The sequence below is a fragment of the Petaurus breviceps genome, unplaced genomic scaffold, assembly GCF_028583685.1.
Source record: "Petaurus breviceps papuanus isolate PSGF00001 unplaced genomic scaffold, PetGlider_PUasm1.0 551, whole genome shotgun sequence".
Taxonomy (NCBI): Eukaryota; Metazoa; Chordata; class Mammalia; order Diprotodontia; family Petauridae; genus Petaurus; species Petaurus breviceps.
This window is the reverse complement of record NW_027186372.1, coordinates 1,638,578-1,666,117: the sequence shown is the minus strand read 5'-3', so window position 1 is coordinate 1,666,117 and position 27,540 is coordinate 1,638,578. Positions and strand designations below refer to the sequence as shown.

The 27,540-nt window shown below is 36.6% G+C and overlaps 1 protein-coding gene across 5 annotated transcripts in view; it reads left to right on the top strand.

Moving 5' to 3' along the window:
- Window positions 1–27,340, top strand: part of LOC138172491 (serine protease inhibitor Kazal-type 9-like) — an 81,270-nt gene extending 53,930 nt beyond the window's left edge. For 3 of the 5 annotated variants that reach the window (XM_069102266.1, XM_069102263.1, XM_069102262.1), the window contains 4 exons: window positions 17,341–17,438; window positions 21,609–21,643; window positions 24,742–24,860; window positions 27,076–27,340. In XM_069102266.1, the coding sequence (XP_068958367.1) occupies window positions 17,369–17,438; window positions 21,609–21,643; window positions 24,742–24,860; window positions 27,076–27,196 (345 nt within the window). In that variant the 5' untranslated portion in view covers window positions 17,341–17,368 and the 3' untranslated portion in view covers window positions 27,197–27,340. Of the gene's footprint in view, window positions 1–15,876; window positions 16,415–17,340; window positions 17,439–21,608; window positions 21,644–24,741; window positions 24,861–27,075 lie in introns of those variants that run through there. The other 2 variants (XM_069102264.1, XM_069102265.1) reach the window with 2 other exon arrangements.
- Window positions 27,341–27,540: the final 200 nt, after the last annotated feature.

Here is a 27,540-nt window from a genome sequence, read left to right as displayed (position 1 = left end):
GGAAAGCAAGAACAACAATGGTGTCTGGGAGCTCCTTGCTGCTAGTAAAGATCTTATCTGTTGATTTGAAATAAATCATTTGTTTGCCGTCTTCTGGGGACATGTGTACAGGACATAACAATGATCTTCCCAACACTTGTTTAACAATAAAAACATTTGCTTTGTCCAGGGGTACTGAGGCAATCTTCATCTTCTCTCCCTCTCTCCCTCCTCTTCTTTATTATACGATTATCTTTACTATAGTGGCTCCTCTGTTCTAGACCCACCCACCCATCCTAAACTGGCCTCTAATCACAAGAGTGAAGTTCCATTTTCTCAGATATCCATTCAGTTTATTCTACAATTCCGTGAAAACAATTTACTTAAAGCTTAGATTTTGGCATATGTGAAGGATCTCCCCCAAAGGAGGGAGTCAAAATCTATTCAATGTGTAATATTAATTAGGCATGGAATTTGGATCTATGCCCAAAGAGGTATAAAAGCACACACACCCATTGACTTAAAATACCACTACTAGGTCTATATCACAAAGAGATAAAAAACAAAACAAAAAGGAAAACGACTTACATGTTCAAAAATGTTTGTAGCAGTTCTTTTTGTGGTGGCAAAGAATTGGAAATTGAAAGGATACCCCATCAACTGGGGAATTACTGAACAAGTTGTGGTATATGATTGGGATGGAATACTATTGTGCTATAAGAAATGATGAGCAATATGCTTTCAGAAAAGTCTGGAAAGACTTAGACCAACTGATGAAAAGTGAAATGAGCAGAACCAGGAGAGCATTGTACATAGTAACAGCAATATTATATGATGATTAACTGTGAATGACTTAGTTATTCTTAGCAATAGAATTATCTAAGAACACTCCAAAAGAATTATGATGAAAAATACTATCCATCTCCAGAGAGAGAATGGATGGAATCTGAATCAAAGGCATATTTTTTTAAACTTTATTTTTATCTTCTTTGGGGAGGGGAGGTTGTGTTTTCTTTTACAATATGACTAATATGTTTTGTGTAACTCCACATGTATAACCTATATTAAATTGTTTGCCTTCTCAAGTGGAGGGGAAAGGAAGGAGAGAATTTGAAACTCAAATTTAAAAAAATGAACATTATAAATTGTTTCAAAGGTAATTAGGAAAAATTAATTATTTTTAAAATTGAAAATCAGTAAAGTAGGTAAAGTATTTAGTTATATATAAGAGGAGTTCTAAAAACAGAGTTATCACAAGGGTTCATTTGACAGAAACAAAGTTAAAGAAGGGGTAATAACTTTTGTTCCATGAAGTTTATCCTTAAAGGTTATCTAAACATAAAGTGAGTACGTGTTATTTTATATTTCACCTCAACTTAATACTTTTCCTCCCTCAGCAGATATTTTCTTCTAAACCAGAGCAAAATGGACTCCTTTTGTTAGTCATTTTTCAGCAAGAGCGCTGGAGTGATTGCCAGAGATTCCTCCCCTTGCTGCCAGCTGTTTCAATCAAAGCACCTAGGATTATCCAAATTCTCACATTTACAAGATGGCTTCTCTAGCCTGCAGATTTTTGTCTCTGGATTTATACTACTTCACTTATGGTGAGAAAAGAAAAAAGGAAGAAGAGGTAGATCCAAACCCAGGATTGGGCTTGACTAGGTAGGCATGCCATGGAGCAGCTGAGGTTTGGAGAAGGCTAAGCTGCTTGCCATCATGGGACCATTGAAGAAAGATAGTGCAAGGACTGGAATAATGTCTGTTAAAAGACCTAGTGAGTCACTGGTTCTTCTTGCTCAGTGGCTAATAAAGGGCACGCTGTCCTAGGTCAATTAGGACCAGTCATCCCAAAGTGACCAGGGGCATAGATAGCACATGTGATCATCCAGGTTTGGGAAGAGTATCATTACCCCTGTCCTGTCCAAACCAAGGGTACACTTGTTAAAACTTTTTGACTTTTACCCATTTCCGCTGTTTAACATGAAGACTGTTGAGGTGATGAAGGCTTTCCCAGGGAGCGTGTATGAGGATGTGTCTATGCTTGGGGACCCTTATTAAGGGGCTCCAGGTTGGTCCTATGGTCCTCATGGGAGGTGGGAGGAAGCAGGGGAAGGAAATTTTATTTTCTCTTTAAATATTTTTCAAATCTTCTTTAAAATTTATTTTCCCCCAGTTGCATGTAAAAACAATTTTTAACATTTGTTTTTAAAACTTTGAGTTCCAAATTCTCTCACTCCTCACCCTCTGCCATTGAGAAGGAAAGCAATTTGATATAGGTTAAACATGTGTAGTAATGAAAAACATATCCACAATAGTCATATTGTAAAAGAAAACAAAGAAAAAAACTAAAGAAAAATAAAGATAGTAAAAAAAAAGAGATATGCTTCAATCTATATTCAGACACCATCAGCTCTTCCTCTGGGAATGGAAGACATTTTTTCATCATAAGTCCTTCAGAGTTGTCTTTGATTGTTGATTACTGAGTATAGCTAAGTCATTTATAGCTGATCATCTGACAATATTGCTGTTATTTTATACACATGAAAAAATGTCACATTTCATTTTCCATCTGTCCATGCAAGTCTTTCCAGTTTTTTTCTGAAAGCATCCTGCTTATCATTTCTTATAGTACAATATTATTCCATATCACAACTTGTTTAGCCATCCCCCAATTGATGGGTTCAATTTCTAATATTTTACACCCAGAAAAGAACTGTTATAAATATTTTTGTACATGTAGGTCTTGTTACTTTTTTTATCTCTTATGGGATACAGACCTAGTTGTGGTATTTTTTAAAATTATTTACTTTTACTTTACAACATTCAGTTCCACAATCCCTTGAGTTCTAAATTTTTCTCCCTCTCTCTCTCTCCTCCCCCCTCTCTCCTCATGGTGGCATGCAATCAGATATAGGTTCTACAAATAGCTGCCCATTAAACATTAGTCAAGTTGTAAAGAAGAATTAGAACCAATGGAATGAACAAAAAGAAAGAAGGAACGAAACAAAACACAAGAGAGAGAGAGCAGTTAGTTTGCTTCAATCTGCATTCAGACTCTAGTTCTTTTCTCTGGATGTGGACAGCCCTCTCCATCATGAGTCTTTTGGAGTTGTCTTAAAACCTTGCGTTGCTGAGAGGAGCCCAGTCTATTAAAGTTAGTTGTCACAGATACAATGTGTCTATAATTGTGTACAAAGTTCTCCTGGTTCTGCTCTCCTCACTCAGCATCAGTTTATATGACTCTCCAGGTTATTACAAAGTCTGTCTGCTCTTTATTTCTTATAGTACAATAGTATTCCATTACATTCACATACCACAACTTGTTTAGCCATTCTCCAATTGATGGACCTCCCCTTGATTTCCAATTCTTTGCCTCCACAAAAAGAGCTGTTATAAATATTTTTGTACATATGGGTTCTCTTCCCAGTTGCATGATCTCTTTGGGTACAGCCCTAGGAGTGGTATTGCTGGGTTAAAGGGTATGCACAGTTTTATAACTCTATGGGCATAGTTCTCAATTGCTCTCCAGAATGGTTGGATCAGTTCACAACTCCACTAAGAATGCATTAGTGTTCCAGTTTTTCCACATCCTCTCCAGTATTTATTATTTTCCTGATTTATAACCAGGAAATATACAATCTGACCTGTGTGATGTAGTTTTTGAGTTGTTTTGATTTGCATTTCTCTAATCAATAGTGATTTAGAGCATTTTTATATATTTATAGATATTTTTAATTTCTTCCTCTGAAAACTGCCTGTTCATATCCTTTAACTATTTATCAATTGGTGAATGACCTGGATCCTTACAAATTTGACTCAATTCTCTATATATTTTATAAATGAAGGCTTTATTAGAGACACTGGTTGCAAAAATTCTTTCCCAGTTTCCACTTCCCTTCAAATCTTGGTTACATCGGCTTTATTTGTACAAAATCTTTTCAGTTTAATGTGATCAAAGTTATCCATTTTGCTCTCTCTCTCTTGTTTGGACATAAATTCTTCAACACTCCATAAATCTGACAGGTAAACTATTCCTTACTCTCCCAGATTGCTTATAGTAGCAGCTTTTATATCTAGATTGCACACCCATTTAGATTTTATTTTGGTATACAGTCTAAGATACTGGTCCAGGCTCAGTTTCTGCCATACTATTTTCTAGCTTCCCCAGAAGTTTTTGTCAAATAGTGAATTCTTATCCCAGAAGCTGGAGTCTTTTGGTTTAACAAATAGTAGATTATTAGAATCATCGACTACTGTGTCTTGTGTACCTAATTTATTCCACTGATCCACTCCTCTATTCCTCAGCAAGTACCAAGTAGTTTGGATGACTGCTGCTATATAATATAGTTTATTTTTAAAATTTTTTTGCTTTTTTTTTTTTTTAGAGACTAAAACCACAGGCTTATGTGGGGCTGGGCTCTGCTCCCAGCACATGGCAATGGACCCTTCCTGTCTGCCTGCCAAGCTGTCTTCTGCAGGAGATTTGTTTCTCTGTCACTTTGTGGGTTCTGTATCCCTAAAGTTTGTTTAGAGTCATTTTTATAGGTATTTGAGGTGGTTATGGGGGAAGTGCAGGGAGTTTTCCTGCTTCTATGCCACCATCTTGGCTCTGCCCCATAGTAATTTTTTTTATGTGTATTGGAAGTGATTGGAGTAGGAGCTCATGCCCAGTTTGTGCTTCTGCTCAGCTGTCTTTGACCTTTTCCTTTCTCTTTGGCATTCATGGGTTGAGAAGTCCGGAAACCACCACAGCTGCCAGTGATTTGATCTCCTGAAGGTGTCGCTTGGCTCTGGGCCACCTGTGGTCTGGGGTAGTGCAGCTCATGCTGTACTCCTGCTGCTCCCAGCTTAGTGTGAGAGACCCTTCCTGCCGGAATGCCAGGCTGCCAGCAGTGGGAGATGTGCTTCTGTTCACTTTGTGGGTTCTGTAGCTCTAAAATCTCTTTATAGTGATTTTTTTACAGGTATTGGAGGTGGTTGGAGTGGGAGTTCCGACAATTTTTTAAAGACAAAATATTGATACATTGAAAAAATCTGAAAACATCAATGTTGAACACCTTGTAGAAACAATGTGGACATCCCACTTTTGCAAAGGCTTAGGTTGTTGGTGTTTTCTCAGATCTTTTCATTCAATTCCTGCTTTATCTTTATAATTTTGTCATATTTCCCTTTGATATTTTCGTGTAAATTGTTCATTTTTTTTCACATTGTTTTAATTACAATGTATATTATTTTCTTATCCCTGCTTACTTTACTCTGCATCAATTCATATAGAACTTTACAAGCTTTTCTGTATTCATCCCATATATAAGTTCCTACCACACAATAATAGTCCATAACATTTGTGTATCACAATTTATTTAGCTATTCCCCACTTGGTGGGCTTCTGATTCTTTGTTATCACAAAAAGAGCTACTGGAAATACTTTGGTGTATATAGGGATTTTTTTTTTCTTATCAATGCCTTCCTTGGGGTATGAGCCCAGGAAAATGGAGTCTCTGATTCAAAGGGTATATACATTTTTGTCATTCTAGTTGCATAGTTCTAAATTGCTTTCCGAAATGGTTTTTACCATTTTACAGCTTCATAAGGTATTAATGTGCCTATCATTTACCCCTGACCCAAAATTGACTCTTGTAATTTTTGCCAATTTGCAAGATATGAAATGAAACCTCAGGGTGTTTTGATTTGCATTTTCTTTATAATGAGTTGTGTTGAAATTATTGTATCTTGTTATGGTACTCATGGCCACTCCACTAATAAAGTAGAGCAAGTTAATATGTAAGTGGCCAGTGTAAGGTAAAAATAAATAGCAAATAGAAACTAAAAATGTAAAGGGAAACATAGGAGCCACTTACAAAAAACTGCCTTATAAATTAATTAAAGCCACATCCAGTGACTATGTGCCAAATTAAGAGAAGCCAGCTAGGCCCCAATAAATAGCCCTTAAACTGAAATCTTCAAATAAGCACCAGACATGTACAGTAAAATTAGAAAAAGACATTATTTTAATAATGATGCTGATATTTTAATAGGTAGTGCTGATAATTTTAAGATGATGCTGATATACTAAAGAGGCAATCCTGAAGTGCTATGAATGAGACTTAGTTTGTCTCTCTTACTAGAGCCTTATAAGAACCAACCCTTCCTAACCCTGCCTCTTGAACATTCCTCCAACTGATACAGGTCTATGCTAAGTGCCCCCAATTCTAGTTCACAGATATGTGATTCCTTGTGCCCTTCTCCCTTTCCCATCCATTTTCTGTGCTATCTGCATCCATCTGCCATCCCATTACTAATGCCATTTACTTCTGTACTCTCTGTGCCTTATTAAAGTGTGATTGATACATCACTTCCATCTGACTGCCAGTTGATCTTACCTAGTGTGTATACAAAGAACCAGGCTTGTTTGCTCTGACTTAATCATGATCCACTTGTGGCTCCTCCTTAAAGCATAATCGGAACACTCAGGTTAGGACTGATTCATTAGCACTTCTGTGAGGGAGCATGACACTAATAACACACTAGGAAAAAGCAAAGGCTGATGAAGAGCTCTGTGCTGGGTGGGAACGTTACTTCAAGCTCGGACTTAATGGAAGCATTGGTGATTTGGAGTATTCTATCATGTAGCTGTGAATATTTTGCAATTCTTCTTCCAAGAAGTGTATATTTATATCCTTCAGATACTTAATAGGGAATGGATATTAGTCATGTGTGTTTATTAATTGTAATTATATAAATACGTAAATGTGTGTATATATATATAGTGTATATACATGTACACACATATAAATATGTATCATATACATCAAAGAAATTTAATACAAAAAGATTTTTCCTAACTACTTTCAGTCTTATACTAGATGCATTAATTTTGTCTGTGCAGAAACTGTTCAGTTTCATGTAATCATAGTAGCTATTTTATCTTTAGTAATTGCTTCTATCTTTTGTTTGGTTAAGGATACTATGATCCATAGCTGTGATAGGAATATTGTGGGGACCCAGTTTTGGGGAGCCATGCTGTCCCACAGACAGGGCTGAGAAAGAATCACTGACCTAGAGGGTGCTAGTGTATAAAAAAGAGATGGGGCCCTCCAAAATCTGGTGAAAGTGAAGAGCCAACTTTATTGCTCTGCATCCAGGCTTTTATAGGACACTTCTTAATTGCTTTTGCCTGCGGACATTGGGTACTTCTTTGTCCCAGACTGTGGGTATAAATGCCATGTTTATCTTGAGAACCTAATCCTCACCCCTGTTCCTTTGTGCACTTTTCCTGGGGGACAAGGAACCAATCCAGGTGATCAGCAGGCCTGCACATTTGAGAGGGCTTGTTCAGCTGTCAGGATCTGAGTCCCACTTGCTTGTTTATTTACTTTTTTATGGAATGATCTTTAATATTAATGTAGAATATCCATTTGGAATGTATTGTTGAATTTGATACAAGGTGTTTCTCTCAACTTAATTTCTGCCAGAATGCTTTCAGTTTTACAGCTGTTTGTCAAATAAAGAAAGTACTTTTTTATATATATAATTTGTTTTTCACCTTATCAAAAACTGGGTTATTGAGTTCTAATGTTTTTGAATCTTCCTTGTCTAGTGTATTAATTGATCTATCTCTCTATCTGAAACTACTAACCAATGGTTTTAATTGTGGTCTAGAAGTGCTATTCACCCTTCATCCATTTTTATTTTTATCATTTCCCTTGATATTCTAGATCCTTTGCTTCAAAATGACTTTTTTTAAAAATTAAATTCTCAAAAGTATTCCTCTGGAATTTTATTGGTATAGCATTGAAAGCATAAATCAATTTTAATATTATAATTTTTATTATGTTGGCATGGCCTAGCCTTGAGTACTGAATATTACTCCAGCTCTTTAAGTTTTTATTTCTTTAAGGACCACTTTGTAATTGAATCTACACAAATCTTGCATGTGCCTTTGGAGGTCAATCCCCAAATACTTTATGCATTTTGTAGTTTTCTTTTTTTGCAGTGGGATTTCCTTTTCTATTATTGCTTTTTGTGTTTTGTTGCTATTATTTAGACATGTTATTAATATTTGAGAATTTATTTTGTAGCCTGCAACTTTGCTGAATATATTATTCTCAATTAATATTTTTTGCTGATTTACTAGGATTTTCTAAGTAAAACATTGTCTCATCAGCAAAGAGGGAGAATTTTATTTCCTCTTTACCTATATTTATTTCTTTATTTTCTTTTCTTGTTTTACTGCTATTGTTAGCATTTCTAGTACTATATCAAATAATAGCAGGGAAAGTAGATATCCTTAGGTCATTCCCATATTTATTAGAAAAATGGTTCTAGTGTATCCCTATTGCAGATAAAGCTTGCTTTTGGCTTTAGAGAGATACTTTTTATTATATTAAAAATATCCTTCTATGCCTATAATTTTTAGAGTCCTTAGCATAAAAGTGTACAATGTCAAAGACTTTTTTCTGCATCTATTTGAGATGACTATGTGGTTTTGGAGTCTTTGTTTTTTAATATGATTAATTATATTGATTTTTTTCCTTTAATATCCTTGTATCCTTGGTATAAGTCCTACTTGCTTGTAATGAGTGATTTTTGGATTACTTGCTATTTAGTCTGTAGTATTTTATTTGAAATTTTTGAGTCAATATCCATCAATGATGTTGACCTTTGTGTGACTTTCTGTGATTTATCTTTCTCTAGTTTAGTTATTAAAATAACATTTGCCACATAAAAATATTCTGGGAGACTACTTTTATTTTTAATTTTTAAGAATAATTTTTAAAGTATGGATATTAATTGTTCTTTAAAAGTTTGTTATAATTCTCCTGCAAATCCATAAGGACTTGGATTCCCACCCACCCCCCCTCCACCCTTTGGTAGTTCCTTCATAACTATAGATATTTTATTTTCTGAAATTGGGTTATTTAAAATGTTTATCTGGTCTTTGGATAGTTTAGACATTTTATAATTTTAAGGGTATTTCTGTGTGTGTATGGGTGTGCTTTACTGGTTTCATTAGCATATAATTGTGATTAATATATTCTGACTATAATTATTTCTTCTGGTTTTTCTGCTGTTTCACTTTGCTCATTTGCTATTTTATTGATTTGGTTTTCTTCTCTCTTTTTAATCAGATTAGTTAAAACTTTAGTAAATTTTTCTTAGTCTTTTCTAAGAAGTAACTTGTAATTTTATCTTCTATATTTTTGTTTGAAATTCATCTATTTCTCCTCTAATTTTTAATATTTTCTCCTTTGTACTCATATTAAGCTTGTCAATTTGTTGGCTTTTAATTTTTTAATGCATATTTGGTTTGTCCATCCTTTTTTATTTTGTTAATTTATGTATATGATTCTCCCCCGAGGGCTTTTTTTTCTATCTCAGAAATTTTAACATGTTGTTTCATCATTATAATTTTCTTTTACATAGCAATGAATTTTTCTATGAATTGTTTTTCCTTTGGCTCACTCATTATTTAGAATTTTATTGGTTTAAAGTCTTCATTTGTACTTGTATCTTTTGTTTGTGGTTCCTGAACCAATTTCTATTTTAATTTTGTCACGGTTTGTAAAGGATGTATAAACTATTTCTGCCTTTTTACATTTATTTGCAATATCTCTGTGCCCTAGTACTTGGTTGATTTTTATAAGGGTTCTAAGTGGTGTTGAGAAATACGTGTATTATTTTGTGCCTTATTTAGAAGGTGCCATAAGTCTTTTAACTCTAGTTTCCCCAGACATTTGTTATTTTCAATATTTTCCATTTTTAGACTTATTCAACACTGATAGAGAGACACTAAAATCTTCTATCATTATTTTGTTACTATCTATGTTTTCCTTAAACTCAGATAATTTTTTCTTTATGAATTCAGATGCTAAGGAATTTAGAGCATATAATTTTGTTACTAATATTGATTTGTTGTCTTTTTCATTTTAACATAATATAGTTTCTTTGTTTATTCTTTTGAATTCTTTTGAATGTTTGTTTTTGCTTTGGCAGATAGTCTACAGGTAATGTGACTAAAACTTCTTATTTGAATGCATTTGGTGCATAGCACATTATTTTTCTATTACCTATGTTTCATTTTATGCATGTCTTTGTTTTCTAAATGTGTTTCTTTTGAGCAACAGATCATAGGATTTTATATTTTTGTACTATCTATCTCTATTTTTCATTGTATCCATTCACATTTTTTCCTCCAACTCTCTTAATATTGTTTTTCTAAGTTATGATTTTCCCTTCTTCTGCAGTAAGTACAGTGTTATGTTCTTTTTTTTTTTTTTTTTTTGCTTTTTGGAGGGCAATTGGGGTTAAGTGACTTTCCCAAAGTTACATGGCTAGTAAGTGTGTCAAGTGTCTGAGGCTGGATTTGAACTCAGGTCCTCCTGATTCCAGGGCCGGTGCTCTATTCAGTGCATCACCTAGCTGCCCCTAGAGTTATGTTCTAAGAAAATTAAAATTATGCGGCATCATTTAATAATTGATTCTGTTCTTTAAACAATTCTATTTTGCATTTTTTGAAGCCAGATTTTTCAGTTACATCCAAGAATATGGTGTATTCTCCTAAGGCTAAATGAGCTTAAAGGTGTGGTTGAAAGGGAATGTAGATCACACATCAAATAGTCTGTGGGGCATCAGCTTGCTAACCAGTTTAACCATGGACCTCTGTTGTCTATAAACAAAAATCAACTTAGGCTGGAACTCCTCCCTTAAAAGAAAAAATTTCTGCCCTTGTCTCAGTGAAATTAGGGGAGTTTTGATTCCTTGATTGGTGGAGATCAAACTGAGTGGTCTGATCTCCTAGTCAAAATTACAAGAAGCAGGAGAATCCTACAAAACAATGAACATTTTTTAATTGTCAAAGGGAGGCAAGATCATCCACATCTGAAGGTCCCATCATCTTTCCCAGCTGTAGCCACTTGTGACATTCCACAACCACCCAGAATGCCCTCATTCTTGCATTTCAATAGTCTTTTTTTCTTCTCATGGGGGTTCCTGGTTTTACTGACTTTGCCAGAGTGACCTACTTCATTAACAATTATACACATCACTGCTAAACTGATCTTGCTTGGAGAACCATGCCTCAGTTTCTATGTTATTGCATTTTATTTGTCAGTTTCTTCATTAACTTTAATCTTTTTTTTGAAGGTGATTCCCTTCTCATTTCTCTTCCCCCTACCACTCATTCTTTCCCCTTCTTTCTTATCCTTTTTGCTTTGGATTTTGCTTATTAGTTCCTCTTTTTCTTTTGCTTTTATCTGGTTATATAATTCTTCCCCCTCTTCCTCCCCTTCTCAATCAAGTAGATCAGATTCCTCCTTCTCTCCCCTTCAATTAGGCCTATTTATTACTTTTAATATTATTTTTATGCCCCTTTTCTCTCACTCCCTTCTTTATCCAACTTCTTTTTCTCTCTAAACTCTCATTCTCTGATCCATGTCCTATAATTATATGTTCTCCCCCTTTTCTCTACATTTCTCATGAAATCAAACCTTCCAATATATTGATTTCAGGCTCCCTCCTCCAGGAAGTTTCTGCCATTGCCTTCTAGATTTCCCCCAACAGGCTGACATTTTCCATTATGCCTCACTCCCAGAACAACGCTAAATACCGCAGGTGTCAGAGAAAAACACTGCCCCATGCTTGGATCTTTGCTCCACCATGCTGCAATTATTAATTCTACCTCTGTCCCATACCCTTCCTTGGTAGACTTTACTCCTTGGTGACTGTTTTTCCATATTTCTCTCAAAATCTTCCTGTTTCCATGTTCTGTCAGTCCTCCAGGTACCCATTATCCCTAGGAGTTCTAATCTTCTCTCTCTGAATGTTGGATGAATAGATTTTTCAAACCTAAGATCCCCCAGACCATACCCCACATACAGTGTCTCCCTTTACAAATCATTTCTCTTAACCCATGGGAATATTCATCAACGGACCCCATCTCAGTACCAGAGAAAGGCCCTTCTCCTTTCTCTCCTCTTCAGTCTCCTCCACCTTCTCCTCATTGACTCTCTTGTAGATTCTTCTCTTTCTGACACCACAGGAGTCACTTTCTCCTTTTTGCAAGCCCTTGTCTTGACCTCTGTACATCACACACCCTCTTAATCATCCTGCTCCTTTCTCTCCTTCCATATTGTAATGTAGTTACCCCCAAAGAAACAAACATTGATTCACCTGTGGGTAGGTATTATGGAATACTGTCCATAATGCCCCTGTCTACCTCTTTAATGTTATTTCCTAGCAAATTTCTGTCTTCACCCCTCTCTTCTTGTGTATATTTGGAAAGACTTTTCTTGGTCTCTTTGATCTCATTCTTATACTGTTGCTGTCCTTGCTTGCTGTATTTATTTACTTCTTCTACATTTCTGTTGTTTGGAGTGCTCAAGAAGCAAATAATCTTTTTAGTTTAGACTTTCTTAAAATGTTTCAAATGCTTCTTTATTATTGAATGTCTATTTCTTTTTCATGTATGATTAAGCTCATATCTTCATCTTAGGCTGAATCTTATGCTCCATTGTTTTTTGGAACACATTATTCCCTTCCCTCTGATAGTTTTGAGTGGGTTCAGAATAATCAAGTATTATTCACATTCCCTTTCCCTTTTATTTAAAAATCTTTCTTCTGATGGCCTATAGAACTTATTCTGAACTGAATTGTTAAATTTAACTACTACTTTGTCTCTTACAGCTTGTAACCTTGCTTGATATTTTTTAAGAGGGGCTCTGTGAATTCTTTTAATTGGTATTTCATTTTCTGTTTGGAAGTTCTGGGAAGTTCTCTTCTATTATTTCCTTCATTATGTTGTTAAGGTTGTCCTCTAATGTTATTCTGGGAGACTTATATCCCTTATGTTGTCTCTACACAAACTGTCTTTGAGTTTATTATGTTTTACTTCCATAGTGAATATATTTTCTTTTAATGTTATTGTTTTTGACTTCTCTTCTAGAAATTATGATCCTTCAAACTTACTAAAAAGGCTTTGTTCAAATTGTTTTTATTTTATTCTTATTTTTCCTTCTCAGATTTATTGCTGTATGATTGACTGATATTTTTGGTTGATGTTCTAAATTTGGTATGATTTGCTAGCTACCTATTTTTGTTTCATAACAGCTGTAACTCTCTTTGTACTAATTGACCTATTTTGCTGTACAAACAACTGATTCATTGTAGAATGGATCTTAAACTAAGATTAGATGTCCCATGATAATGGTTTTATCTAGGAACAAGTGGATTTTTAAAGCATATAACTAAATCTATTTTCTTATGTATTTTCCATTTTGCTGTGTATGATCCCTGAATGAACTTCAGGACCATTTGCAAGTGCTGGTGGCCTTCAGTGTCTTCTTTTCTCTCCTAAATTAGTACAAAAACACTTAATTGCTAAAAAAAAATGAACTATTTCAACAATTATCCCTTCCCTCGTGGAATCTGACAGGTAGTTCCTTAAGACTTAGTGCCACCAGTCATGCCAACAAGGATACATTTCTTCTCTATCTCATGTAGCTAAGAACATATATTCTTCTTAATGAGAAAACCTTACCTTACCTTAATTTGTATAACCATAAACATTATAATGAGAAACTATTTTTTCCCTTTATCTTATATAGTATATAAATAACACTAGCTGAATTTTGGATGACTCATTTTTTCAACAGATTCTGACAGTAGATCACACTCAATGATTAAATTGCAATAAAATTAATCTCTACTTCATCTAATCCATCTAATCAAAACTTAATCTGCACTCTGAGTTCATCAGTTGTCTATCTGGAGATGAGTACCATGTTTCATAATGAGACTTTGGGATTCTCATTGGTAATTGAATTGATCTGAGGTCCTAAGTCTTTTAAAGTTTACAGTATTGCTGTTATTGAATAAATTATTTGGTCAGCTCTGCTCATTTCATTTGTATCAGTTCATAAAAGCCTACCCAGGATTTTCTGAAAATATTACCTTTATTGATTTAACATCTTAAAGTATAATAGTATTTTATTACCTCACCATAACATGATTGGTTCTGCCAATTCCCAGTGGATGGGAATCTCCATTTCTAATTCTTTGCTACCACAAAAAGAGCTGTTATAAATATTTTTGTACATATGGGTGTAGCAGCAAGCACCCTAGAATACCCAGGGTGGCTGCCAACACAGGTTCTTAGATCTGCTTTTCTAAAGGAAAGTAACTCAAAATGGGTTAACAATCTTGTTTTAATCAAGCATATGTCCATTACCTAGTTCAGGGGAAAAAGGTCTATATCCCAAACTTCAGAGAATACAAACAGGTTACAAGCAGACAACAAATACAGAGAAACATCTGCAGACAGGCTTCCAACTGTCTGACCATTACATCCATACCTACTTACAGTTACCAGAAAGGGAAGCACCAACGTTTGGGTGTTCAAAGCTGGGGGTATCAACAGCTGCCCAGAGTCTCTTCTGGTCAAATCACACAACACCTCAAAATGAGCCCTAAAACAAAACCTAACATCAGGGTATATATAGCTTTCTCCTGGATCAGAGAATGTCACAGCCCTCTTGATCCACTGCCCAATCACAAAATAACCAGATGTGGGCATTCCTGAAAAACAAACCTCCTGCCACAGGCTCCATGTGACCACATTCAGCCTATTAGGGGACAGAGTATATTTTCAAATCAAGGAATGTTCTCAGAGTCACTTAAGTTCATCAAAGGGTCTAGGGGACAGTGAAGATCTTAAATTCCCATTCCCATAACAATGGGCTCTTTTCTTCTTTCTTTGACCTCTTTTGGGTATTGACCTGGTAGCTGTATCACTGTGTCAAAAAAATATGCAGTTTATAGGTATAGTTCTAAATTGCTTTCCTGAATGGATGGAGCAGTTCATAACCCACTGACTGCATTACAGTACCTATTTTCCTACAGCCCCTCCAGCATTTGACATTTTCTTTCTTTTTTTTTTTTTTTGTCAGCTTAACTAAAAATTATGGGTGTGAAGTGGTACCTCAGAGTTGTTTTAATTTGCATTTTCCTCATTCTTAGTGATTTGGAACATTTTCCCAATGGTTATTGATAGCTTAGATTTGTTGATTTGAAAACTGCTTGTTTTTATTCTTTTGCCATTTATGTATTGGAGAATGGCTCTTATACTGATTAATTTGACTCAGTTCTCTGTATATCATAGAAATGATAACTTTATAAGAGAAACTGACTGCAAAGGTCACTCTACGCCCTGTCCCCCACAATTTCCTGCTTTTCTTCTAATTTTAGTTTCTTTGTAGAGTTTTCTACTTAGGCGGGATCATTTTTGACATTCTTCCATTTCCCTTCCCTCCTTTTTCCGTGTGCTCCTTTTCCCCACTTTCATTTTTTTTCTTTTTGAGACCATCAAAGTGTAACAGACTCATCCCGAGACTCTCAGTCCAATCAGTTCCTTTATAATTGCTTCCTCCTATTTACCTTTTTATGCTCATTTTGGCTTCTATGTTTATATGTCAAATTTTCCACTCAGCTCTGGTCTTTCCATCAAGAAAGCTTAAGAGTCCTCTAGTAAACTAAAAATCTTTTCCTCTGTTAGATTATATTTGATTTTTCTGAGTCAGTTATTCTTTGTTTAAATCTTTCTGAATACCATATCCATATCTTCTTTAGAGTGGTGGTATTTAAATCTTACTTGATCCTGACTGTGACATCTCAGTAGTTGAATTTATTATTTTCCTGTTTGTATTTTTTTTTTCTTTTCTTTGAACTGGGAGCTCTGGATAATATTCTTGGGAGTTTTCATTTTGGGGATTTCTTTCAGGAAGTGATTAGTAGATTCTTCTTATTTCTACTTTCACCTCTGCTCCTAATAGATTTGGATAGTTTTCTGTTATGATTTCTTGTAATATGATATCTCTTTCAATGGGTACACCTTCCCCTCCCTCCCCAACTACCCTAGCACATGCTCATAATTTTCAGGTAGTGCAGTAATTCTTAAAATATCTCTTCTTGATCTGTTTTCCAAGTCAGTTGTTTTACCCATGAGATACTTCAATTCACATTTCTTCTACCTTTTCAGTCTTTTGACTTCCCCCTGTTAACTGCTTTATCTGCCTTACGTAAGTCTCTTTTTCCTTCATGAAACTTATTGCTTGTTTCTCCCAAGTTTGTCTCTTGCTACATTCCTGCAGCCTCTCCCATCCCCCTCACACTTTTGTATATCTCTCCTTCTTCCTGTTTTTTTTTCTCCTGACTTTTATTTCTCCCTCACTCTACTGAGGCCACAACATTAATAAAGTTTTTGATATCTTTAAACCTAGCAAAAACTTCCTTAGTGACCTCAGGGATCTTTCCCTCCCCTGCTATCAGCTCAACCTTATCTTCTCCAATCCCTCAAAGAAGGAAGCTGTAACTGGAGACAACAAGGTCAGAACTACCAAAGGAAAGAGAAATACTCTCAGTTATGACTTTTCTTCTTTCTAAGGTGGGTTGCTGAATGTCTAGATCCAGGAATGGAGCTGGAGCAGGCTCTCCTCTTGCTGTGGGAATCTTGAAGTATCTGATACTGTAGGCCTGTTAATGCTGCTATTCCTTGGAGATGTGGGAAGTAATGGGAAATTCCAAGGGAGATAGAACAAAGCTGAAAATGAGGAAGCTGTGAAAATAGTTGTTTATCAGAACTATGAGTAAAATGATATATAAACAACTCCCCCTCCCATTCATATGTATTAATTGAATGACCATGGGCAAGCCACACATAAATTCTCTGGACCTCAGTTTTCCCATCTATAAAATGGGCATAATAACACCTACATTACTTCAGGAAGTTGTTGTGCAATGTATTTAAAGTGCTTGAAAAATCCCAAAGCTCAATATAAGTGTCTGCTGTGATGATGATGATGATCGTGAAACTGGGTTCCCCAATATATTCCAGGATCTGGAAGGAACTCAGAATTTAGTGCACTTTGAATTCGGTATTACCTGTGTTATGGGCAAGGATGACTTTAGAAAGTTAACAAAGCAGGAAATAGTCTCTGACTAATCCTTGGGTAGCAGAATGAGAGCAGGCTCACGGGGAAGGGGTTATAGGATCACAGGAAGTTTGACTCAGGGAGGAGATCAGTGAACATTTCAAGCTTTGTGTCTATGTGAAGTTTTTCTCTCACATGGGTCAAGGCCTTGCCTTAGGGAAGATGGACCTTAGAAATCATGAAGACCAACATCTTTTTTTGGGAGAAGAACCTTAGGCTGAGGGACACACAAAAAGTTTATGGAAGATCCCAGACTGTTTTACTGAAAGGGAAAGCATGAGAGCAGTCGAAGTGGCAGAGAAACTGGGATATCTAGCTCTCTCAATATGAAGAACCTGGCTTTATTTTAAAGTGCTCATTCTGGGGTGTTTTCTCACAGAGAATCCAGTACCTCCCACAGAGATAACATGGCCTTCTCCGTCCTGACAGCCAAGCTGCTCCTGGGGACACTCATTGCGGCCCTTCCTGCTTTTTCAGGTGAGCAATGTTCTGAGTCCTTCATGTTAAAGCCCTGTCAGGGCTGATAGGATGGAATCTGAACAAGCTGTTTGTTGTCTCAGTCACTTTTGTGTGCTCTGAGCATGTTAATCCTGTTTGGATTGTGTCAAAATAAGATTTTCTGAACTGCTCATTCTGATGTGCTTCCTGCAGACTGGATGTGCTGTGGGGATTATGTTCTGACATGAACATCCCAGAGGATGTCTTTATATATACATATATATGTGTATATATATATATATATATATATATGTACATACATATTTTAGAGGGGGGAGGGCAGGGAAATTGGAGTTAAGTGGCTTGCCGAAGGTCACACGGCTAGTTTTTGTGTTAAGTGTCTGAGGCTGGATTTGAACTCAGGTCCTCTATTCACTGGGTCACCTAGCCATCCCGCAGAGGACAAGTCTTGTAAGTAGATACTAACCCGCAATAGTCAGTGAATAATGACATCACAATAACAACAACAACAATAACAATATATGTTGTTAATATAAATGACAAACAGATAGAAGTTATTGTTGAGTTGTTTTAGTCGTGTCCTACTCTCCATGACTCTTATTTGTTTTTTCTTGGCAAATATACTACAGTGATTTGCCATTTCTTTCTCCAGCTCATTTTACAGATGAGGAAGTGAGGCAAACAGGGTTAAGTGACTTGCCCAGGGTCACACAGCTAGTAAATGTCTGAGGCCAGATTTGAACTCAGGTTCTCCTGACTCTGGGGCTAGTACTCTATCCACTACACAACCCAGCTGCCTTATAATACATAATAGTTAATAGAGTGCTTTAGACTTTGCAAAGTGCCTTACAAATACAAAATATTTAGAAATTATGTTTTTTTACACAAAAAAAACCTGGGAGGAAGACACTATTATTGTCCCCATTTTATAGATGAGGGAATTAAGGCAGACAGAGGTTAAGTGACTTACCCCAGGTCATACAGATAATGTATCTGAGCTCATATTTGAACTCCAATTTTACTGAACTCAGGTACAGCTCTGTATCCGCTGTGCTACCTCCCTGCCAAAAAGGAAAATTGGGCTCTTAGATAATTTACATGTCTGAGCAGATACAAAGGTCTCCCATAAATAAAAAGTCACAAGATCCTCTGACCACCTCGTTTGAGGTTCTTAGTCCTTGTTGTGACACAGGGTTTTTGAACAGCTAAACTACACGTTATCTTCTGACAGAAGTACTTGTTGAATTATACATGTAGGGCTCTGAGTAACGAGTGTACATTCTGTAAGCAGATGAAATAAATTATTTTAAAAAAATATTTTATTTCCCCCCCAGTTACATGTAAAGACAATTTTTAACATTCATTTAGACATTTTTGAGTTTCAAATTCTCTCTCCCTCCCTCATCTCTCACCTCCCTGAGAGTAAACAATTTATATTTATACGAGTCATACATGTTCAATCATGCAAAATATATTACCATATTAGTCATGTTATGAAAGAAGACCCAGACCCAAAGGAAAAAAAAATGAACAAAAAATACAGAAAGTGCAAGATAGTTCCCTTCATCTGCATTCAGACTCCTTCACTTCTTTCTCTGGAGGTAAACAGCATTTTTCATGGTGAATCCTTTGGAATTGTCTTGGATCATTGTATTGCTGAGAATAGCTAAGTCATTCAGAGTTGATCATTACACAGCATCGCTGTTGCTATTTACAGTGTTCTTGTTCTGCTCACTTTACTTTGCATCAGAAGGTACTTATCTTGTAAGACTTTCCAGGTTGTTCTGACAGCATCATGCTTATCATTTCTTATAGCACAGTAATATTCCATTGCACTCATATATCACAGCTTGTTCAGCCATTTCTAAATTGATGGGCATCTCCCCAATTTCCAATTCTTTGTCACCACAAGAAGAACTGCTATAAATATTTTTGTAAAATCAGTCCTTTCTCGCTTCTCCCCCACTCCTCACTTTTGATGTCTTTGGGATATAGACCTCATAGTGGTATTGCTGGATCAAGTGGTATTCACAGATTGGTTGCTCTTTGGGCATAGTTGCAAATTGCTCTCCGGAATGGTGAGGTCAATTCATGACTCCACCAACGTGCATTATTAGTGTTCCAATTTTCCCAAATCTTCCCCAGAATTTATCATTCTTCTTTGACAAAATCAATTCTTGCAAATAAGAAAAGTTTACAGTAGAAGTTGAACATTTGACATAAATGTTTTAGAAGCGATTCCAGCTCATCTATAGATCATATTATATATATATATATATATATATATACACACACACACACACACACACACACACACACACACACACACACACACACACATATGGCCTCAAACTTCCCTTTCAATTCTGAGGCTATATACTCCTATAAAAGCTAATGATATTGATATGATACTTGCTCCCTGTGTGATCTTTCATAAGTTTAAAGTTTCTGTTCCTCATTTGCTCATCACTAAAATGCAGGAGTTTTGAATTGATCTCACAGCTCTATATCTATGATCATGGTGCTTAATAAATGCTTTTATTCCAGACATACTTATATAGAGATGTCTTTTCAAAACCCCATGTTACCTCCAGGGCAGCTAGGTGGTGCAGTGAATAGAGCACTAGCACTGGAGTCAAGAGGACCTGAGTTCAAATCCAGCCTCAGACACGTAACACTTACTAGCTCTGTGACCTTGGACAAGTCACTTAACCCCAATTGTCCTGTGTTCCCCCCTCCAAAAAAGGGGGATTATTTCATTATATATATATATATATATATATATATATTTAGTACATAGCATAGTACTTAGGAAATACTTATTGTTCATCCTTTATTGAAGAAGCCCAATGACATCATGATATTGGGGTCAGTATATGATGTGTTTGTTTGTCACTGATCAGTCTGAGTTCAGAAGACACTACCACACATTGGAGCCAAGTAATCTGTTCTAACATTTAATGTAGAGGTGGTCCTCGATTTGTGCAGCTCATGTTTCCTTTTTGCTTCCTACAAACAAAACCAATGTGTTTATGATGTACATCACCTTCTTTGATGTGGGTACGTCATTCTGGGTGGTCCTGTGTCAGCATTTCCCATGTCTAACAGTCAATATTAGAATTTTTCACACATGCCTTAGGAGTGTCGTTAAACTGCCTCTACTGATAACCACAACCCAGTACTTGGGATATAGTAGGTACTTAATGAATGCTTGCTTGGTGATTGATTCATTAATATCTTCTTTTCAGTGAGTACATGTTAACTTTTTAAAAATTGATTTTTAATTTTTATATTGAACTTAACACCAAATACAATGTATATTTGCATATACATAATAGAAAAGAGAGAACTCCACATGAAAACTCAGGTCTCTATTATGTACAACTTTTATGTCTTTATAAGTGTTAATAATATCAGCCTGTGGTTTGCAAAGATAACCCACTCACTGCACCTCCTTTCCAGATTATCTTCTGTTCTTTCCTCTTCATCTTTTTTAAATAGATGCTCTGATAACACGCTTCTTTCTCTTTCTTTCATCTCTCTAGAGAATAGACCTAGTAGTGATCTTTCTTTGCTAAAAGGTGTGAACAGTTTTGTGCCTTTTTAGAAACCAAGTTTGAGATGTTGATTAGCACAGAGGATAAAACACTGGACCTCGTGTCAGGAGGACCTGAGTTCAAATTTGGCCGCAGACACTTATTAACTGTGTGATTCCAGGCAAATTTCTTAACCTCTGGCTACCTCGATTTCCTCATCTGCAAAATGATAATAATAATGGCATAGCTCCCCAGGGATATTATGAGGATCAAATGAGATATTTATAAAGCACTTTGAAAATCCTAAAGTGCTATATAAATGTTATCTAACATTATTTTTCATCATCTCGATTACTACTGTTACTAGTATAATTATACCTAATTTCTGCCTTCCAATTTCTAAGTGTTCTAAAATACCCATTTTCTAATGCAATTTGACAAGAGACAAACATCTAACTCACTGATTTGTAGTTTTCTGGATTTGTCTTTTTCTCCTTTTTGAAAATTAGCCCAGTTCTTACTTAAGGTACACAGTTTTGTATGAACAAATAGTGCAAATCCCAGGCAGGATCTCATGCTGCTGCTGCTACAGGTGTCCTGTGAATTTGTAAATCATGTTTTTTAACTGCCTCCTTTTGTGCTTCTGTTTTAGGTTTCTTTAAGAAAGAAGAAAAAATCCCGATTGTGGTAAATTTTTTTTTCTGTATTGTGGGATGGACTAAAATCTCTCATTTGTGACCAATAATTTACAACTTCAGAGTAACTAGTACTCAGGCAAAATGCCACTGAATTGGAAATATAAGAGAAAACATTTCATTCCACATGTCAAAAAGTCTGAAATGATTAGGTGGAAGACAAAGAGGGAAGTTTGGGGGTAAATGATGTCAGAAGTCATAGAGATAGATGCCTAAATATATGTCCTCATGCAGTGGAGGTAAGTAGTGTGGTAGATTCTTGATTGGTAAGAGGACACTACAGTTGGATTAGAGTTAGAGGATTTGGGTTCAAATTCTATCTGCAATACTTACTGATTATATATGCTCTTAGTCAAGTTGCTTACTCTCGGGGTCTCAGTTTCCTCAGCTGTAAGATGAAAAGTTTAAACTAGGAGATCTTTAAGATCCCCTCCAGCTCTCAGTCCCGATGATTGCTACGTGTATATGTTAAGCCAAATTGATGCAGCAAATATTTTTTCTTGAAAGTAAGGGGGACTCCATTATATAATTTTATTTTAACATAAATTTTTCCAAAAACATTCTGAATACATAGAATGGGACATACTGTTGAAATTTCAGTTCATTCAATTCGACAAACATTGCTTAACAACTTATGGTATGCAAGACATGGAGCGGACAAAAAGACAAATGACCTCAAGAAGGCTTCCATCCTACAGGATTATTTAGTTCATCAAGTTATTAGTGAATACCCAGGGTGCCTCCAGCCAGGTGGTAGCCCCTGTGGGACATAAAGGAGGAACGATAGACATAATCACTGCTCTCAATAAGCTTATAATCTACTTGGGAAGATATAATATTTGCACATGAGTCAGGCTGATAACAGAATGAAGCAATCTGTGGGGTCATATGGACAGTGGCAGGTCATGGATACCATAGGAATTTGGACAGGTAAAATATTAGTAAAGATGAGAGGCATCTGGAGAGGTTTCATGGAGAAAATTGGACTTTAGTATGGTGTAGGATGACAGGTAGTATTTGGTGCCCCATGTAATTGCTCCCCTGAGTCTAAACAGAAACAACGGTAGGATTCAGGATGAATCCTAAATGATTTTTGTAATTGGCCCGAGCACCGTAGATTGTGCCCAGGGAAAGCCACATGAAAAACACTCTCAGCTGTGGGAGGTACACGTCACTCTACAGGGGGCCATAATGATACTAGGACCCCCAGAGTCTGCTCCTAAGGAGAACACGCATCCGCACCTCCTTGAAGGAAGAGGGCTATTTGTTAGCTTTCTTTTTAAACAAATCTTAGCACCGTGTTACCAAAAATAGTTGTTTCTTCCCACTTTGCACCAAGATTGCTTACTATGGGGTGGGGGTGATTATGGAGTAGTAACATTTATATTTAACATAAAAGATTTTGAGGGGGGTGGGAGGATTAAAAGGGAGGTTGAAGCTAATTTGCCTTGGACCCTCAAAAAGTATCAAGCTAGCTCTTATTATGCTGCAACTGAAATCTAGCAAACTTCTGGGAGTAACAGAAATTGTTTTAGGGGTGCCTTTAGGTTAGCAAGACTAAAACTCTACTTAGAAGTTGAGAGAAGGGTTAAGCCTTGGCCCAGTGGTCTAAACTCCTGAGGTAGCCTTTCAGGGCTTTCCTTGTAGTATAGTTTGCAACTGGAGAGGAGGGGGCAGTCCTTATGGGATCAAAAGCAGATTGGGAAAGGCTTTCTTTATATTAACCATTACTCTATAGGATAATGGAGAACAGAACCCACCAAGTGCTTGGAAGGACATGGGTGGCGGGTAGCCTACGCCTTCCGGGATAGCTCTGCTTCCTTGATCCTGGGAATATTTTGTTTCCATTGTAATTTAACCTTCCTTTGTTTCATAGACCTTCTGGTGTCCCAAAGCTTAAGGCTGGTTAACTTCAGGAATTTGGGGATTTCGACAAGGGTTGTTTTGCCCTGGGGAGGGAAAAATGCTTTTCTTGGATTAATAATTCATCGTTTCTCATTACAGTCTTCCCTAGAATAGAAGTAGTAGGGAGTGAGAGTATTTTAGGTTAGACAAAGAGAAAAAGAAATCTGAACACGTAAGGAGGACTATGCCTTCCTAGAAGAATCTCTACCTTGCCCATCCAGAGGACTTTTCTTTCCCTTGAAGTTTTGTCCTCCAAGGTTGTTTAAACATTTCTGGGTAAGGTTTGAGGAGAATGTTAGGGGCCAGACCTGGATGTTCCTGGGAGGACTCATTCTTCCCATCTGGCTCTGATGATTGGACTGAATTATGACACTGGAGGCTGCTGCCCTGGAAGGGCCTGTCTCCCATAGGAAGGATACATGTCAGAGACTTATCTGAAAGGGTGCTGGCTAGCAAGGCATCAGGATCTGTGAGCCTGAGTCTCTGTACAGGTATTCATTTTGAATCTCTGCTTCTTCTTCTGTGAAATGAAGGATTTAGACAAGGCAGCCTTTAAGGTGTCCTTCTGCTTCAACAGTGTGTGAATCTATGAGATTTAAGCTCCGTTTTACTCTGCCTCAACTCATCCTCAATTTCAGTAATGATTAAAAGAAGCTTCCTCTGCAACATTAAGAAAGTCACTTCCCACATTTGGTCTTACAGGAATCCTCACAAACACACTTTACTTTAATTGTCCCATGCTAATGATGGCTCTCTTTCCTTCCCTACCATAATATTTTTAAAATAATATTTTATTTTTCCCCACTTACATGTAAAAATAGTTTTAACAGTAAGAAAAAGTTCTAAGTTAGAAATTTTTATCCCTCCTTCCTCCACTGCCTCTTCCCTAAAATGGTAAGTAATCTGACATAAGTTATACACGTTTAATCATAAAACATTTCCATATTAGTCATTTTGTGGAAGAAAGCCCAGAAAAAAGAAGAAATAAACGAACAAAGTGAAAACCTGTTATAATGTTTTATGTTTTGTACTCCATCAGTTAAATATAAACTCCTTGAGGGCAAGGGCTAGTTTTGATTTTGTCTTTGGTCCCCCAATGTTTAGCATAGTACCTGGGTTATTGTAGGCACTTGATAAATAAAAGTTTGTGGGACTGACTTGTAATGTATTTGTGATTTTTTACAGCCTGAATGTGTAAAATACAAGGAAAGACAGGCATTCCCATGTGGCCAGGAACCAGATCCTATCTGTGCATCAGATAATAACACATATGAGAATTATTGCCAGTTTTGCATGTTTTTTTGGTAAGTGCAGGAAATGAAGCAGACCGTTCTTCCTGGGTCTTGAAAAATAATTCCCATATTTTTTCAATACATCCCAAATCAAACTCCCCAAATAAAAATCCATGTTGCTTCCCTTTAGCACAATCTCTGAAGAACATCTTTTATATGGAAGCGCTTGAAAGCCCCAGACTTTGTGTAATGAAGCCATAATTTTTGGAGACAATTTCATGCTGTTGAGGTTCTCAATAGTCAAATAGGCTAGATTGCCTGGCTTGTCCTATAAATTCTGCTCTCATTAGTCAGTCATCCACTTAAGAAGCCTTTATTGAGTACATGCTACGTGCCAGGTTCTGTGCTAAGTGCTGGTGATACAAAAGGAGGTAAAAGACAGTCCCTGCCCTCAGGGGGCTCAGGATGTCATGAGCAGGACAGCAAACAGACAAGTCATTTTGAGGATAAACAGGAAATAATCAACAAAGTGAAGGCACGAGAACTGAGAGGAGTTGGGGAAGTTTTCCTTTAGAAGATGGGAATTTATTTGGGAATCAAAGGAAACCAAGGAATGGTAGAAATGAGGAGGGAGAGCATTTCAGACATGGGAGACAGTCAGAAAAAATGCCTGGAATCAAGAGATGGAATATCTTGTTTGTGTAACAGTCAAGAGGCCATGTCATTGGATCTAAGACTATGTGTAGAGGAGTAAGGTGTAAGGTGACTGGAATGGTAGGAGGGGATGAAGTTATGAAGGGCTTTGAATGCCAGAGGCTTTTGTACTTGATCCTGCAGTCAACAAGGAACTATTAGAGTTTATTGAGTAGGGGCGGCTAGGTAGTGCAGTGATTAGAGCACCAGCCCTGGAGTCAGGAGGACCTGAGTTCAAATCTGTCCTCAGACACTTAACACAAACACACAAAACACACACACACACACACACACACACACTAACCGTGTGACTTTGGGCAAGTCACTTAACCCCAGTTGCCCTACCTTACCCCTCCAAAAAAAAAGAAAGCAAGAGTTTATTGAGCAGGAGAGGAACATGGTCAGATCCAAAATAGCCCAAAGCTAAGTATTTCTCCCCAAAGTACACTATTATGACTTTAGTTTGAAATCTGCAATCTTCCTCCCAACATCAGCGTTTTGACTATAGCATCTGATACCCCAAGTCTTGATTTCTAGAGCAAGTGCTCAAAAATATGAGGACTGAGGAGATAGTTTTAAAACTTATTATGATGAATCCCTACTCCCACATCCTATCTTGGATTTAGGGAACTAAAAATGAGGTCAATTCCATCAATAAATATGTAAGGGAATCTCAAACAAAACAAATGGCAATTTTCTTTCTCAAACAGAGCAATCTAAGCCAAATTATGGAGTTAGTAACTAAAAGAAGTACATTGCTTCCAGGCTAATAGGACTGAGAAACTAGAACTAAAGCTCAGTTCCTCACAGCACATCTCAAAATATTTTCACCTATTTCCACATGATGTGGAAATAGGTGATATCGAGACACACTCTTGATAGGGGGAAAAGAAAAAAAAGAACCTAGAACTTCATCTCATTCTCAAGGATCCTAACCCTCTACACACCCGTGATGAGGGTATATAGCATAACCCAACTCTCAAATTTTATCTTATTTTAAGAGTTGGGCCTAGTGAAAAGAAAAGATCAAGAAGTGCCTCATACCATTTATTTGGAAACTTTAAAGAACTGGAATTAAATTTTTTTCTTCCTTTCAGATCATATGTTTTCCTAAAACTTCTTGTTTCTTATATTCCTTAAAAAAAGCAATTCGATATTGAAAGACTCAGATTTTCTGGCCCTAGGTGTACACAGGGCATAGATGGGGTGTTCCATCCATCTCTCATCAATGGTCAGCAGTCCTGCAGAGGTGAAGGTTCTTGCTCCTGCCGCTCACATTCGTGGTCATTCCAGTTCCTTAAATGTGTCATTTTACCATTGAATTAAAGATATCCCCTTGTGTAGTCTTTCGGGGAAAGAATGTTTGCAATGTTAAAGGAAAATTCTTTCCTTTCGAAGGCTCCTATATCCCAAATTTGTGCCCATCCTCTGCATTTGTCTGAAGCTATTCACAAAGTCCTCCTATGGGACAATGTATTGTAGGCTAATATGATTCAGAGGGACCTCAGAGATCACCTAGGCTAATCCCTTCATGTGAGAAATATGGAAACTAAGGGTTTGCTTCCACATAAACTTTTTCTTTTCTTCTCTTTAGGAGGATTGATAGCAGAGTCAAATTCGTTCATTATGGTTTCTGTAAGACCCATCGTTCCTTTTATGCAGCAAAACCAATTTCATCAAATACAAACCAGAAAGATGAATTTAATCTTACTTAGTTCTGGAAACTCCCAATTACTTTTTGCTTATTCTGTTGCTTATTGAAATTTATTCAAAAGAAAACATGTCATTAAACAAACTCCCCCTTAATCTTCTGGCTAGTGAAATTCATTCTGCCAAATAAAAATAATGTTTCTGAATAATTTATGCTTTTAAAGTAATGTACTATACAGAGTTCAAATCCCAGCTCTATCCCTCACTGTCTGTGTGATTCTCAGCATCTCCCCTCACCTCTCTGGGCCTATTTCCTCATTTTTTTTTGTGAGGGGAAGGTAGGGCAATTGGGATTAAGTGACTTGCCCAAGGTCACACAGCTAGTTTTTGTGTTAAGTATCTGAGGCCA